Source organism: Argiope bruennichi, chromosome 2 (assembly GCF_947563725.1).
Source record: "Argiope bruennichi chromosome 2, qqArgBrue1.1, whole genome shotgun sequence".
Taxonomy (NCBI): Eukaryota; Metazoa; Arthropoda; class Arachnida; order Araneae; family Araneidae; genus Argiope; species Argiope bruennichi.
Genome location: NC_079152.1, coordinates 95,809,119 through 95,826,984, shown reverse-complemented (window position 1 = coordinate 95,826,984; position 17,866 = coordinate 95,809,119). Strand labels below are relative to the sequence as shown.

The following is a 17,866-nucleotide window of genomic DNA, read 5'->3' as shown; positions in this document are numbered from 1 at the left end:
GAACTTCATGTTTTTTTTTTCCTCTCTTTTCTTGTACATAACCCAAAAGAAAGCAAAAAGTTTTATCGGAAACCGATAAAACAATCATGAAAGCAGAAGAATTCCCTTGGGACCTACCAATAACAATATCTCTAACGGTACACAGTGAATATACAATCGTATATAAGATAGTTGTCTGCAAGATTTTGTCCTGTTATTGCTATTGCTGTTATTATTTTTGCTCTGGGCTTGGCTTGTTTGATGGTGCTCTGAAGGAAACGTAGAATGAAAGCTCTAATTGCATGGCTTATGATTTTTTTTCTTGGGCAAACCTTGATTTAACATTGTTAAAAATGGTACTTTCTTTTTTCCCTTTCTTATTTTTTCCCTTCACTATTTCCCTTTCAATCTTATTTTTCAAACGGCAAATAAAAGTTCTAGAAGTCTTTCCTCAATGTATTCACTATGCTGAGAATGAGTGAGAGAGAGAGAGAGAGACAGAAAAAGAATAATAATGCAGAAAAAAGGGAATAATTTGAGATGTGCTGCATCATTTTTTTTAAAGAAGAAGAGAGAGAAAAAAGGAGGAGGAATGTGGCGAAGAGTATTTTTCTTACTGAGAAGGGGTTTGGTTAGATGGTTATCTGCAATTTCACGGAAAGATTTGCGTCATCGCGATCTGAATGCTTAGCAATGGTTGAAACAACATTCGTGGAATTAGTCGATTTCGTTACTTCACATTTTGAATTTTTTGGGGAAGGTTGGAGAGGAAAGAAATTCTTTTGTATCTCTTTCTCCTCTTCACTTCCCTCCCCCCCCCCCAAGAAAATTCTGATGCGTAAATTTTTCGGAATCATATCGATTGTTGCGATAAACTAATGTCATTCCCTTCTTACTTTTTTCTCAAGTTTTAAATTAAGCTAATTTTGAAAAAAAAAATCATTTTATCAATTTTGGGTGAAAGGAAATGTACTTATGAACAAAATCAGTACAAGATCTTTTTTGTACTTACTTTAACAAAATGGAATTTGCTTATTTTATTCTTTATTTCTTAATTTTCATCAATAAATATTATCTGAAGAAAAATTTTAATATTTGGTGAAAAGGAATACTTCTTAAAAAATGCATGTTTAATCATTGCGTTAAAGTCAATGAATTATCTTTAGCAATACTTGTCTGTGTTTGAAGAAGTCAAAAATTAAAATAATTTACTTCACATAACTGAAAAAAAAAATCAGTTTTTCTTTCTTGTGACATTTTTATTTCATCTCTTAATTATCGGCGGATACCCTCTAAAATATGGTCTTTTTTTAAAAAATCTAATAATGAAAGAAATTAGATGAAAAAAGGAATAGGAAAAGGGGTGGGGGAAACGAAAGAGATATTTAATGCTTGTGAGCGAACCTGTTTCAGTTCGGATATTATCTGAAGAATATTCCAAGTAATAACTTTCGACAAGGTTACATTCATAAGTAATTGATCTATCGAGATATTTTTCTCCTACAAGTTAGATGAGAAAAGATAGATTAATAAGCTTGGAGCTTCCTTTTTGTTTTGGTTACGTTACATTTGGCTGTATCTGTAATTATACATAATCTTACATTAATTCTTGTTTTTTTTCACCTAAAAAATGGAAAACAACCATTCTATTTATAAATTTGCATAAAATCAAACTTAATTGAATTCGGTTTAAAAACGCTAAAACTCTAAATTTAAATTAAAAATAATTCCTACAGTACTATTCCAATAATTCTTAACACTAGATTTTGGTTATTATTTCATTAATTTTCACAATCTTTTTTTTTTTTTTTTTTTTTTTTTTTTTTCAATATGCACATTTGTGTAACGGATGTTTGTTAGATTTTGTTTAAAGAAATTCTTTTATTTTTCTTAAAAATCAGAGATTTAAACGAAAAGAATGCACAAGTATTTTATTTCCATTTAGTAATTGGGAGAAGTAATTAAGTATACATAACATATGAATTTTTTTTTAAAATATTGCCTTGAAATTGAATATAGAATAGTGAAAATTCATCAATATTTCGCATTGTCACAAATTTGCGAGTCTTTTCATTTAAATCTTATAATTTTCTAAAAGCATGAAATGGCGATAAAAAGTTGTGCTCGATTTTTTTTTTTTTTCCGTCTAAAAACGGAATTGTTTTGGATTGGCTGAGAAGAATTTGATATTTCGAAATATGTGTAATAATGTTTATCTCGCTATAAATTTGAATTTTCTTATATTAATCAGAAACTGTATAATTATGTCAGATTGTGGCGAGTTGGTAGCTGTAATGTAAGAATTAAGAGATACTAGGCAAATTTACAGGGTGTTCATTAATTATTGGCGGGGTTTCCGTACCTCATAACTTTCGAATGAAAAATATTACGCAAAAACCGATTACGTATTCGTAAATTACAACTCAAAGAATTTTATTAATGATATTAAAGTGTAAAGCTTGCACAATTTGCACTTTGTAGGCATTCAGCTGAAGGCGATTATGTATTCGTAAATTCGCTGAACAAGTTTTGACTCGAATTGAGGATGATGAAAATTACCTTCGGAAATGGTTCTTCAGTGACGAATCAACTTTTCATGTGTCAGAAAAAGTGAATAAACATAACTGTAGAATATGGGGTTCGGAGAACCCGCACGATTATCAAAAGTCAAAATTTGTTCAGAGAATTTACGAATAAATAATCGCCTTCAGCTGAATGCCTACAAAGTGCAAATTGTGCAAGCTTTACACTTTAATATCATTAATAAAATTCTTTGAGTTGTAATTTACGAATACGTAATCGGTTTTTGCGTAATATTTTTTATTCGAAAGTTATGAGGTACGGAAACCCCGACAATAATTAATGAACACCCTATATTAAGATGCAAGGCATATTCAGTTGACGATAATCAACATTTGTCATCACCGGCTACATTTAACTGTTTCGTATAAAGCGTCTGAAAATACATTAATAATGGGAAATAAAAAAAATAATCAAACAATTATAACAATCTTATTTATGAAATATCTACTATTTCTCTGCGACCGTTGTCTTGTTCTTTCTTATTTTGCGTTTTCAAAATAATATTTTTAGTAAAAGAATTGATTTTTTTTTCCTGCCTGTATGAGTTTAGACATCTTTTATTCGGTTTATACTTGATTTATATTATCACACTAAATGCGAAAACATACTGCTTGATCATTTTTTAATTTTAGGGCAAGTACATACGAATTGAAAAGTAAAGGTTTCAATATTTCAATTTTGTGATTCAAATAAATATATTGCAAAATTTTATGAAATTATTAAAATAAATTTAGAAGTTTCAAATTTTTTGTTAAGTCATGCCAAATCGTAGAACTGTATTAATTTATAATTTATTCATAGAAGAGAATATTTTTGAATTAAAAGATTTAATTTTATATATTTTCAGAACGAGTAACATTTGAAAATCACCGTGAATTGCTTTTTGGCATCAGTATTAAAAAATACTTCTGATTATAATATCCTTGAAATATATATAGTGTCAAATGACTTAGTCATATATTAAAAGCAAAATTTCAAATTTTCGTCCATATATTTAGACTTCCTTTCAAGCATTAAAATCATCAAAGGTTCCAGTTAAATACGCTGAGAGTAATACCAAAATTCAAAACATTTATTCAAAGTATATTCATAGTTGATTTTGTATTCATTGAGTGTTTTTTTTTTTAAATATTTTTCTTATTATCGTCTAACTCTCCCCCTTCTCCTACAAAATAAAATATTTATTCAGATATTACTTATGAAATAATTCATTTCATAAGTAAACTCAATGAAGTAATCCCCCACCTCCACCCATAAGAAAAATTACGCAAAATATAACTCATAAAAGTATACGCTACTTTTATGTGTCAAATAATTAAAAAGAAAAGAAGAAAAAGAGTTGAATTAATCGGGAAAAAGAAAAACCCTTCTTACAACAACTTTAGTTATGACATACACATCTCTTCTTATCAACCGAACCAAAATTTAACAACAACAACAAAAAATTTCATTGCTAGAGATAAGACAAATTACCAACATGAATTTTTAACAAAACTTTAAAGCTGAAAAAAAAATATTAAAAGAAAAAAAAACTCCTTGTGTTGTTGACAGCGATTAATCTCAACTTTTCACTACTAAAATCATTTCCAACAATGGCCTTTATCTAATTCAAAGGGACGTCATATCAGTTTCTATGGCATCAACGTCCATGAATTCATATGGCGTAGATTCCCTACCCCCCCCCCCCTACTTAAGTAATAGGAAACTTAGCGACTTGACGGCACCCCCAACGTCGCTAAAACATTCCCCTTCTCGCGTCAACAACGCAAGGGGTGGTAGTAGGGGAAGCAAGAAGGACAGATGCGGGGAAAAAATATATATATGTAGGTTGATTTCCCAAACAATAGAGCTATTGGACATCACGGCTTCTTCTTTTAAGTGCCCTCCGGCCTGTCGCCGTCTGTTATTATTATCCGACGTTAAAGCCTATGGCGAGATGCCAGGATATGTATAAATAGAGCATCAACGTGCTCTCTCCGCTCCGGATGAAGAAAGGGATGAGGCGCCGGAGGTGGACGCCGGCCTGACTGACGTTAGAGGCAGGCTGCGAGAAGCCCAAGAGCAAAACGATTAAAGAGAGAAATTTCGTGCTGCCATCTTTTGGGGAAAAGTGTAACTGAGAATGAAACTGGAATTAGCAGATTTATTTGTAATTTTATTTCATTTCAAGATAAATATTTAAAAATTAGAGGAAAATGTAAATTATTTGTGTTAAGAATATATAAATTTTCTCATTAAATTTAATTACATATGTAAACATATTGGACAATATCAAAGTAAAAAAGGAAAAATTTTGAATCATGTTTATTCATTTATAAATTAAACTGCTTCTATTTTAAAATTTGATGCATTTATTTATAATTGTTCGAAAATGGCGTCTTTGTATTTGTTTTAAAGCATAATTAAACAGTTCATGCTTCAATTTCAACTTAATGTAATTGTTCCCTGATGTTATTATCTTTAGTTAAAATTTTAAATATGGGTTTGGGAAAATATTTTTTTAAGGTTTGAAAACTACCAAACTTTACTTAGTTTTTCACATTTGCAGAAAACAGAATCATGGATTTTATTGAAAATTCTGCTCAGTTCGAAATTATTGAGTCTCTCTCTCTCTCTTTATAAAACATTTATATTTGATGAAAAATATGAAATAACTAAGGAAGTTTACATTCATAAAAATATTTTTAGATATAATGTATAGGAAAAATGTTATTCAAATTCGGTTTTTAAAATTTTATTCTATTCTATTTATTTATTTTCTATATGAGTGCAGATAAAAAAAAAAACCCAAATTAATTGCTATAGACTTCAAAATAAAAATAAATTGAATGTTAATCCATTATTCTGTCTTATAATTTGCTTAAAAATATTATAATTAGTTGCTATTTTATAAAAATTATCGCTCTTTCAAATCTTTTTTGAGTGTTATATTAATTATTATACGTCTTATACTAATATCATTTTAGACTTCCTGATAGAAACAGTATATTTTATTAAAAGTTGTTCTGAGACTTTAGATGTAAAAAAAAAAAAAAAAAAAAAAATGTTTATAATTTTTTTTTTTTGTTTCATTGAAAAAGTGTTATTATTTATTCTCTCTCTTGCTCAAATATGAAACATTGAAAGAAAAGCTAACTATGACAAAAACAAAACCAGATATTTCATTACATAAAAAAAAAAAACTTTTATTATATCTTCTGAAAGCATATACTGCATTAGTTTACTATGTTAATGCATTGTTTAAATTATTAAAATTACTCCATAAAAATATACCATTCAAAGAGAAATTAATGTGCAACATGAATAAAAAATTTATCTCTAGTTTCGACTGAAAAGAATTAATAGCAGAATAGAATAAGTTGATTTAAGAGAGCTGTAAAGGGTCGTCATAAAGAATTGTTACAAAATAAAATTTAAATATTCTAATTCATAGTGATGGCAGATCGTTTTCAACTAAAATAAAGGAATCTTTGCACATTTTGACAATCAGCTTTACATGCTGAAGAATTTAGGTTTAAGTGGAAAAACATCGAATAAAATTGATCATGTTTCATGGAAAAGATAATGAAATTGATCATGTTTCATGGAAAAGATAATGAACGTGAGTAACTCTGGGGTTTTCTCTTGCCCTTGGGGAATTAAATGATGTAATCTAATTAACTGTTTAGCTTTTAACATTCTCTTAATCTATTTCCAAATGATTGAACTAACTTGGATTTTGTTTTCACAGTATTAGGGGGAAAAAACTCATTAGAAATAAAATCATGTCTAGTTATAATTTTACATTGCTTAGATATTCTTTTTTTGCTTCGCTAATTCTTTTCATTTTTCAATTCCTTTAAAATAATTTGCTGAGTTGGAAAGTTGTACACTTATATATAGAAAGAACATATAGTAAATAAATTTTAAATAGATAATTAATTTTAATCAGTTAAACTCACAAGTAAATTAAATCAAAGAAGAAAAATTGTGAGTTTAAACTCAGAATTTCTCACAATACCCATGTTTATTCATATTAATTTCTTTAAAATATTAAAAAAAAATAGGGTAGTATTTGTCTAAAGTAAATTGATAGTTTCTAATTCATAGGACTTGACTGGTTCTTTTTAACCCTGTTTTATAATGTAAAATTTTTTAATGAATAAACTTATCATTTTCAAATAAGTTAAATAAATAAAAGTACGCTTTCAAGTAAGCAAATTTCATTTCTTTTAACGTCTCGTCGCCTTCGATATCATTTAAAAGATGTTCCCTTATATTTGATTAAAGTAAGAATTTTTGCAATAATGTATAAACAATTCCTAATTTGTCTATAGAAATCAAATTACTTTTATAAGGATTTTCAGTCCGATAGGAAAAATAATATGAATATGTTTTTTATGAGAACTGTTGATTTCGGCCGTCTCTTTGTTATCATAAAAATCCAGAAATCAATTTTGTTTAATCTGCAATCTATTTAAAAACATTTTGCATTTATTTTAAGCATAGAAATCATTTAAAAAAAAAACTGTCAACACTTAGACAGACGATCAGATGTCCATTTCTTGATTGATAGACAGTGAATCATAATTGTAACGCAGTATTTTTATTTTCTTCCAGCTGATGTCCGTTGTTATTGCAATCTTCCTGCTTGTGTGACATCCGGGTACATGTGCAAGTCGTCCGTCGGGGTCTGTGTCTCGGATCACTTTGGCTTCAACGGCGACATATGGCAATCTCGACATGCATGTCTGGAGCTTCTTGCAAATGAGGCCAAGCAAATCAGACCGTCAGAGTGCCCACAGAATTTCCCCGATGTAGTTCTGGATAGTGGAAAATTTCCTGCTCGTTTTTGCTGCAAAGAGGACATGTGCAATTATTTCCGCAATTCTGTTGATCCGCATGATCCAGTCTATAGATTGAATCATAGTTACATGACAGGTACGAATTTCTGTGCATTACGATTTTATTATTATTAAAATCATTTTGCTTTAACTTTGTTTCAAATATAGGGGACATTTCCCTAACGAAGTATTTCTGCACTGTTCTGAGCACATACCCTGTGCTCCTGTTAAAAAAAAAAGAAGATTCTACGCAAGAAAAATCAGGAAACAGTTTTCTTGACTAGTCATCCATTTATTCACATCGATCCACTCCTTATTTTTATATAATTTTCGATAAGTAATTTCATATCATGGTTACAAACATTTCTTAAAGACGATGAAAATTATTTCCTCCATAAACTATTAATTTCACGAAAAACTCGCTGGGTTTCCGCGTGAATGTTAAAATAAATTTGCTCTGTTTTTCCTCGCGAGCTAATAATCGCTCACACGCCACGTGAACGTCTGCTTTTCTTGACTGCCTAAGAATCAAGAAATCTTTCTGCATAACTTTCAAGACAACGGGAGTGCTCTGCCATCTCAGGTTAGGAAGGGGAACTAATCTCGACACTTCTTATTCGATGATTCAAAAATAATTGTTCGATAATTTGCAATAAAGGCACGAATGCAAAACTAGGGAAAATGTGGTCGCGAATACAACATATGGCAGTTCCATGGACTGCTCTCAAGGAAGTAACAATGAGATAGTTAAAAAAACAAAGAAAGAAACAGTATGTAAGTCGAATACTTGCTGGAAAGTGACTCTCTTCCAAGAGTATCCAAAAGATTCTCTTACTAAGCTAAGTTATTAAAGTCTGTCAAAAAAAATATATCCATTCAGTTGTTATAGCTCTTAATCTATAACAATTCCATTTAAGGGAAAAGTGCTATTTGATCTGGAATAACTTCTTTAAAGCTATGTAAAAAGCATTCGCATAAGGGGCCATCTACATATTTATATTTATATAATTTTTAAGTATTCAAACTGCTGTTCTTAATTTTCCGTACTTTAACTGTTTTTGTATATAAGAATTCTTTATATTTAAAATTTTAAGCAAATCGGTTAAGAGAATACAAGGAAAATGCGAGAAAAAAATCCGGGACTGCTTTAGTATATGTGCACACAGCAAATAGATCATTCTATTAACTTTTTCCTTTATGAAAAGTTCTATTTCATCCATTTAATATGGTAACTTTGCTCTAAGAGACATTTAATTTTCTTAATGTTTTCCATTATTTCCAATTAAACAAGACTAAATAAGAATTCGAAATCCATGCATTTATTTACGTATTTAATTTTGATTAAATGCAAATGAATAATGGAATAAAGTTATGTTCGAGGCGTTTTGATATTCTCAAAAATTTTGGATAAGTTTAGAAATTAAAATAAATGAAACAAGCTTAATTTAAAGTTTCTAGTTGCAACTAAATAACAAAAATCAGATAATATCTCGAATATTCCTTTACAAGTGAAGCATAAATAATATTATATTAATGATTTGCAATTTGAAGTTTCCATCAAACGATACTTGGAAACTTTTTAAAGAATATTTTATATTAAATTTCTTTTTAGCAAGAAAGCCTATAAAATCGATAGTAAACTGAAATGTTCATAAACTTAAAAAAAAAAAAAAAAAAAAAAAAGTGTTTTTTCTTCTTTTTTTTTTTAATTTATTAACTTTACATTATCCAAACACACAAGAAGTTACTTTTGTATTTTATTCAGTTACACTTCATTTATTCATATATTCTATGGTATATATGTACTTGGTGTAGAATTTTGCCACTGTGATTTTTTTATTTGTTAAAGATGTTAAAAATAATTTCTACAAATATAAGGGGCTCCCATTTCTCCCACTTGAAACTGAAATGTAATTGTAGTAGAAACTCTTTCATCCATGGATATTTCCTGCTTTTCTTAACATTAAAAAAAAAGTCACAGATATGAAAAGTTGCGACTCAACAACTAAGAGTTTTTTACATTTTGTTCTCAGAAATGTTGCTCTCAAGGTGTCATTACGCAATAAATCAAAACGTTTTGCAATTTTATAGTTGATTTTTTTCCCGCGTCATGTAATTTTTTTGAGATACTAATACTAACTCTGTTGCTTTCCGGAAGATGGCGCTGCAATGGTGTTCTTTACCATGTAGCATATGGTTCATTCGTCATCAAATTTGCTGGCAATATTCGGTCCTATTTTCAAATTAATGTAGGTTTGAAAGATTTTAGTGGACATTCTGTATAAATCTTTCTTTTTCCGAGATCATAATCTTGATTATTTCATGTATTGCTATATTTTGGGTTAATGAGGGAAAAAAAAAATAGATATAAATTAAAATGGCTATTTATTGCAATATTTATTTGTGGAGGAGGGGGGGTGAAATGAATTGCATGAATTTCAATTTGGATTTGACTATGTTGTCTATGTACATCCTATCTGCCATGTGAATTATTTTAGAATGTCAATTAAATCAATGTTCATTAAATTTACTAATAATTAAATCATACAACAGAAAGATCGAAGTGATCGAAATGCGTTGCAGACGACATGCTATCAAATATCTGAGACATTAAAAACGTTTTTCATGCATTAAATTGAATAGAATTAATTGGAACCTATCAAATATCTGCGACATTAAAAACGTTTTTCATGCATTAAATTGAATAGAATTAATTGGAACTGAGGGAAGGTTATATGTTAACGATATCAACTAATTAAAAAAATTCATCGCTTTTATTTAAAAAAAAAAAGAAAAGTTTCTATATTTCTTTTTATTTTCTCTAGAAAAAAGTAAAGGAGTTGAGAAATTTAAAGGGCACTAAATGTACTTAAAATGTTGTAAAATCACAACCGAAACATAAATAATAATAATAACATAGCGGGTTTTGACGAGCCAGCGACTGGACGTCAACCAGATGAGTACATTTGTTTTGAGGAAAAAAAGTGTGAAACGGAGAGCAGGTCTCAGAGGAAGAAAAAGCTTGTAATATATTCATTAGTATTGAATTTGGTGCATTTTTTTCTCTATCTTATTATTGATTCACATTCAATCGTGTGTTAAGAAAGAGAGAAAAACAATCATAATACGTAAATTTTAATTCCCGTTTTTCTCCTAATTCATCAAATTTTACTCGTGTGATATTATGTAATATGTATACAATATTCTCCAACTCGTTAGAGTCATAATTTAACTATTTGTTTTCCAAAATTGCCATGATTTTCGTATACTGGTTGCTTTTCAATGTGATCCATTTCAATGTATAATCATATTCAATGTATGATTTCTTTTCATTGTGGTCATGTTATTAATCATTAAAATAATTTCTTATTCTTTTTTAAACTGATGAGAAACTTTGCCCCCTATTTTAAAGGATCAAATTTGATATATTTACACGGAATAATTCAAAATTCAAAATGCAAAGGTAAGGATAGATTAAAAGCAAACTAAAATCACATTAAAAATTATGGCTGTAATACTAAACGATTTTGAATTATCCTTCAAACTGAACGATTTCGGCGAGATTTTTAATTTTGTTTTTAAAATCTCAGGTTGAATTTCATTTTTCTATTTCGTTCTGATTTTGAAATGTATCACAGATAGAAAGACAGACATAATTTCATAAATAATATTTCCCAATTGACAAAAAGATTAAAAATACGGAATTTTTTTAAAAATCTCGCTATCGAATTTTCTGGCAGTTACAATATTTACTCTTATTTGAGAAGATAAAATTAGATTTTCTGTTGGAAGTAATTTATTGGCCTCAGTATTATTTAAAATAAATTTCATCCAATATTTCTAAATGATTTACATTAATTAATATTATTTCTTACGATTGCTGCTTACTTTAAATTAATGTGTTTTCTTACAAATTTATGAATTTTTTGATACTTTGAAACTAAGTTAATAGTATTTTCTTTTCTGAGGGAAGTATTTTAAAGCGGCACGGGAATCGACACGAGTACATAGATCGGAAACCATAATTATGGGCCCTGCGGCTTGTTTCTCGTTTTCTTGATGAAAATAATAATGCAGTAAGACCGAATTATTTCCCTTTAATAATAGGATGTACCTCCTAAATAACGTACTTCCCACAGAAGAGTTACTCTGTGTACTATAATGATTCTTAGAACTCCAATTTTAGCTCACCGTCTCCTGCTTTCATAACAGCGATCCTTCCATTAGATCCCAGATGCTTTGGAATTTCCCTTTTTTCCTTATTAAAGAATAGAAGAATTTTTAATGATGCCATGATGAGAAAAAATTAAGTTTCAGAAAGAAATAGAATGTACTGAAATATCTTCACATTAGAAGAATTTATCGACCTGGTTTGTTTATTCAAGGCTGCAATATTTTCTAAAATGGAACAATTAAACAGGTATACAAAAACAATTAAAAGAATGTAAATTTTGAGGGAAAAGTAATTCTTTCAAAGATATATCTTTAAAATATGCGATGGCAATTTATGGAAGAGCATTACGTTTACAAATATTATTTTTTTTAATGTCTTTGGATTAATTATTGGAAAGCTCCAGAAATAAAAAAAAAATCGAATATCGTAAACAAGATGGAATTTAAAATTCCTTTGTAAATAAAGATAAATTCTTTGAAAAATGCGGCAATAAAAAAAATCCTTCGATACTGTAAAGACGATGGAATTTAAATATAGAGATTTACATGTTAAATAAAACTTTATCCATATATGACGTATTATATATATTTTTTACTTAACGATTTTAATTGCTAAGAATTTTATCTAATTATTTAGAAAAGTTATTTGATACTTAAGAACAATTTACGTAAAAAGGTTTGTACTCAATACATTAAAAAAAATGCGCCGATGTTGAATTTGTGTAGGGTATATAAACAAAAAGGAAATTTATATAGAAAATTACCGATTGAAACATATATTCATGTATAATGGTTGATGTATCTAAGACTATTAACCTACAAATAAATAAATAGTATCTATATATTTTATTCTATTTCTGTTAAACTAACCATTGGCAACTATTTTAACAGCATTTAATCAAATTTGTTGCTTGCAAAAAGTCTCTAAATTCAACAAATAAAGTGTTCAGAGAAGTAGGAAACATAAAATCATGAATGAAACATTATTTTGATGAACTTGAGACTGCTTTTCATCGACACTTGGATAGATTTTTGAGCTAGCTTTTGAAAGTATAATAAGGAACAGTTAGTTAACCAGTATTGAGCTGATTATCCACACCTGCCTTATCTCAGCAATCGTCATCGCCATTACACCATCTATATCTGCTATACTGGATATCTCCGAAGAGACACGATAATCCGCCATTCTGAAGTGTTGACAAAAAATTCGCGAATATAAAAAAAAATCCAAGCAACTTTTATAAGGCTGGATATGTGCATGCATTGTCCAAGTATAAAGTATTACCAAATAAATTATTTTTCGGCCTTTAAGCCTTATCTTCTCTGCATTTTTTACCCTAATATGTGCATCTTTTACTTAATCCAAGTGGTTTTTCTGTTCGTACATTGTTATATGACTCTAACAGGTTCTTGTGCTATTTTTGAAAACATTATTATTATATTACCGCTAGTTTTTAAAATAAGAGCATGAAACAGTTAACCAGTACCGATCTGATTAGTCATGCCGACCTTGTCGTATGAATCGCCATCGCCGCTGCAAATGTCTGTAATATGCTGGATATCTCTGAGGAGACTCGATAGTCCACCATTCTGAAACGATGGTAAAAATTCCAATCGGCTTTCATAAGGCGAACATGTGCATGTACTGTCCAAGTGTAAAGTATTATCAAATAAATTATCTTTCGGCCATTACTGGCTTGTCTTTCCTGTATTTTATATTTAATAGTGTAACCTTTACTTAAACCAAATGGATTTTCTGTTTATACATTATTATATGATTTAAGAAGTTTTTTGCGTTCTCTATTTGACCCAAGAGTTTGTACTCTAAAATTAGAACTATTCTAAAATGTTAAGTTGTATTATTTGTGAATTTTTGAACTGCATATTCTTTTTAGCATGTTAAGATTTTAGAATCTAATCCTTGACTTCTCTTCTTTTTAAGGTTACCTGTCAAATGATGATTACTTCTACAGACATGGTGGTAATAACAAAAACAATGAAACATCTGTTCACCAGAAGATGTGGTTCAAAGCTGCCGTCATAGCTGTGCCCATTGCAGGTGGATGCATTCTCATCATGTTAATCATCATGGCTGCCAAAATGCTGAAAGCTGATTATAAACGTCACAGAGAATGGACGGAGTTTCGTCGACGACACAGACTGAATACACATGTCGTCTACACTGGTGAAAAATCCCTCAGTCGCAGTCTGTTTTTCTTGCCAAAATCATTCAGCTGCGCTGTTTTGGGGAGTGACAGCAGCTACCGTCATCCACAGCTGCACAAAACCTATGCTTCTGTTGGAAGCATTGGGCAACCCAATAACTTATATAAAAACGTTTCCATAGCTCTATCTACTGATACAAATTGCACAGATGGTTCAAGAGACAAGTATTTTGTTTTCGATTTGTGAAGTATCGAAACAGGAGATTGGTAATCCTCTGTTTCATTTGAAAGTTTCAGCTGCTTAAGACATTTGCTTCGTACTGAATTACAGAGCTTTTTCTTTCCAGTTCAAAAGCCCGAGCAACCGAATAGACGCAGCAGTTGAAAGTGGCATGATGCATTTTCAGTCGATGATTGGCATGTTATCATAACATGTCGTGGTAATTGTAAATTTATAAAATTTTATTTTGCTTCTGAAGATGATATATGACTAACAGTTGTAGCTGAATGTTGTACATAGAATTTCTGAGCAATGCCAACTGTCCACATTTTGTGTTCCTAAGAGTTGTTGCTCAAATGTGTTGAGCACATCTCTCACCAAATGAGCTGTATCATTGTTCGTGTTGAGTAACTTTCATAAACTGGCATTTTATCTTATCTGGAAAAGTCTTTTGTTCTTTTCAGCAAAGGTACATTGAAAGAAAGGCGTAACATTGGCCAAACGTCAAGAAAAAAATATAGTGATGTTTCTTTCATGTTTGTCATTTGTGTTTAGTTCAGAATTCATTTGTTCTATGCTTCTAATTTTGCTTATTGCTGAGAAGAATTAGTCAAATGTATATTAACTAGAATTATAAGAAAGGCGGAAAGTTTTTCTAAGGAAGCATAGTAAAAAGCCCAACATATTTAACATTTAATAGCAGAACATAAATTAATATTTCACATAAATTTTATTACAATTTATTCTAGTTCTAACAAAAATCAGCAAAGACATAAAATCTCTTACTATTTATTGTCCTAGAAACTGACTCTAACCCATTTTCCTTCCAGAATACTCGAATGAAATTTAGTCATTGTCCTTGTGCGCATGACTACATAAAATACCGATTTCAATTTATTCTTCCTATTTAAAATAATTCCATTGTCATTCCTGTAAAGAAAGCCGTAAGTCGTTTGAAATCTCTGGCAAATTCATTAATTATAGATTAAAAAAACATTGAAGCAAGTAATGATTTTGTTTTAGCTAATAAATATAAATAATGATTTTGTTTTAGCTAATAAATATAAATAATGATTTTGTTTTAGCCAAATTATTAATTGTTCTTTAAATTAATATTGTGTATTTAACCAAACAATCCAGAAATAAATTGATACAATTTTAAGTGAAGCAATGTGAATCCTTCTTATTTAAAATATGATTTGTGGTTAATAATTCCCAACATATGCACAAAATAATATCCTTTATTCAAGCATAAATCCATATCTGAAGATAATTTGACCATTTTATTCTATTATACGTTGGGTTATATATGGTACTGCTCAATTAATCGATATTATTTTTTTTTAAATGTTATAGAATTAAAACAGATACTTATGAAGTTTTATATAGTTTGAAATTTATATGAAATGTCCTTTAACTGAATAAAAGTATTAAAGAAGAAAGCTTAAACTAAGCTTCTGACAGTGATTTCATTCAAATATGATTTTGAAAATTTTAATACGTTTTTATTGTTAACATTTCTTCAAATATTATGTGAATTATATAATTTGGAGCTTCAAAGTAGGATTGTGAAGACAAACATACAATTGTATATACCTTCTAGCTCATAACCTTAGTTACTCACTCGAACATAACAAATTCTAATTTATATATATAAAAAAAGTATTGTTATGAACTTTTTGAACAAACATTTTTTTATTATTGGAATCTTTTTTTCATTTTTATAAGCAACCATTTTAATTAGCTCTGCATAATAAAAGTTTAGCATTAGCATATACCCATAAATTTCGTATTACAGCAGATTTGTGTATTAAAAAACAGTACTTGCGTGCTATTAAAATCTGAAGAAATATAATTTAAAAATATTTGTTTATTTTGAGTTTTAATTAAAATTATCACATACTATTTTATTATATGAGTTGAATTAGAAAACTAGAAAAACGTTTGATATCAAAATCAGTTATTTGATGCTCAAAATATATTTTTAATCAAAGAAGATTAAAAATGTATTTGTATACAATGTATACAGTTTATACTGTACTCATTTGGCCCTCATTTGTATACCGTTCATATTGGGTGAAATATTTCGCACATTTTCGATTTTGTATTAATGTGAACTTTATTCCTCTTCAAAGAATTCACACGTATATTTTGCTCTTTTTTTAACCTGTTCGATTAATTAATTTCTTTTATTAACAAAATTTAACCTTACTGAAAATGTTAATCAAGCAAAGAATTTTTTTTTACAGAAATTAAAATTTTGTAACTGTAAAAAAAAGTTTGTTTATTTTACGTTGATTAACCGTGTTCTCAATTATCTCTAACTAGCATAAATTTAAAAAAAAGATCGTGGTGGTTTTTTTTTTTTTAAAAAAAGGTTTCCTTTTTTGCGAAAAAAGTAATTTAAAAAAGGTTTAAATGAAATGAATTTTTAAAGTAAACAAAGAATTAAGAGTACCTGACGATTTAAATATTTACAGAATGATGTATAAAGTATTTGCTAAATCAGTAGAATATATTAATATTTAGATTTCTGCTATTTAGAAAAACAAGTATTTAATTTTCTAGGCTTAACTTTCTTTAGATTTCAATTATATTTATTCTATTAATAACGTATATTAAAAAATGAAGAGCTGTAAGGGAATTAATATCTTAAAGCGAACTTTATTTATTGCACTCTTCAAATGCAAATATATATATATATATATATATATATATATATATATATATATATATATATATATAATAAAATTAAAACAAAAACCTCTTAGAATGCATAGATAAATTTAAATAGGATGCTCTTATTTTATTAAACCAAGCATTTCTAAGCGAATTTTAAGCCTTTCTAATCGAGACATTTTAACAGAATTTTTTCGAATGCTTTTCTATTTTTATAGAGCTTCTCAAATGTTCAAAGGCCCAATTGCTAGAAACAAATAATTAATTACATATATTATTCAAATTAATTTTCTTTACCTTATTTTATTGAACTTTTATGATAGTTTTCTATTAAATGAATGTGTTCATATTTTTAAATTCTTTACTCAGTTATTTATTTAGTGATAAATCTTTATTAAAAAGGAAACATTTCGTACCTTTTCATCATAAATCGAGTGAAAAACTTATCCGAACAAATATTTGTCATCTGTATGCATTTTTTTCCCTCATGTATCAAACTGTCTTTATTCATTTTGTTTAGATTTCGTATGTGTTACATGTTTAATGTTGATTCCCTGTGTTTTATCTTTTTCTTTATAAATAGCTTGTTATAGTATCGCGTTATGTAGTATTTAAAGATTGTTACAAATTATGTATTATATAGATATTTATTGAATGAATAAAATTATTCAACTGCTAATTCGATCCTCATTTCAATGTTTAAAGTTTTATATCACGATTAAAGTCATCCAGATGTTTTTAGACAAAGCAAAACTTTGGTGCTCAATGCAGAGAAGATGGTCCATAGGGAACATTCTTTTAATGTGTCTGTCTAACTTGCTGATTCTTGAGTTTTCATGTTTTGAAACATTTGCTCAAGTACAAAGAAACAGACAGAGTCACAAAATCGTTACTGATGGTCTTCAAATGTCATAATTACTATTCAAAATCTTCTAGAGGAAAATAAATGGCAATTACAATGATAATGTATGGTATCATAAGTGAAATTCAGAAAAAAAAAATATTTTCTTAGTTATATATAGAATAATATAATTTTATATTTATTTATATAACTATTTTTTTAATTATATATTATTTTTTTAATTATATATAATTATTTATTATATAATTATTTTATCAAATCTTTGGAAATTATGATTTTCCAGGAATACATTATATATTTTTTATTTCAAAATGGTGAAAGGATTAAAAAAATATAAACAAATTTTGCAGTCTTTAAACTATGAATGCTAATATGCTATAAA

The 17,866-nt window shown here is 28.4% G+C and overlaps 1 protein-coding gene across 1 annotated transcript in view; it reads left to right on the top strand.

The window, feature by feature from the left end:
- The window catches only part of LOC129961935 (BMP and activin membrane-bound inhibitor homolog), an 85,224-nt gene extending 68,993 nt beyond the window's left edge, over positions 1-16,231 (top strand). Inside the window, exons 2-3 of the mRNA XM_056075576.1 lie at positions 7,162-7,482; positions 13,501-16,231. Of these exons, the coding sequence (XP_055931551.1) occupies positions 7,162-7,482; positions 13,501-13,970 (791 nt within the window). The 3' untranslated portion in view covers positions 13,971-16,231. The remainder of the gene's footprint in view (positions 1-7,161; positions 7,483-13,500) is intronic.
- Positions 16,232-17,866: the final 1,635 nt, after the last annotated feature.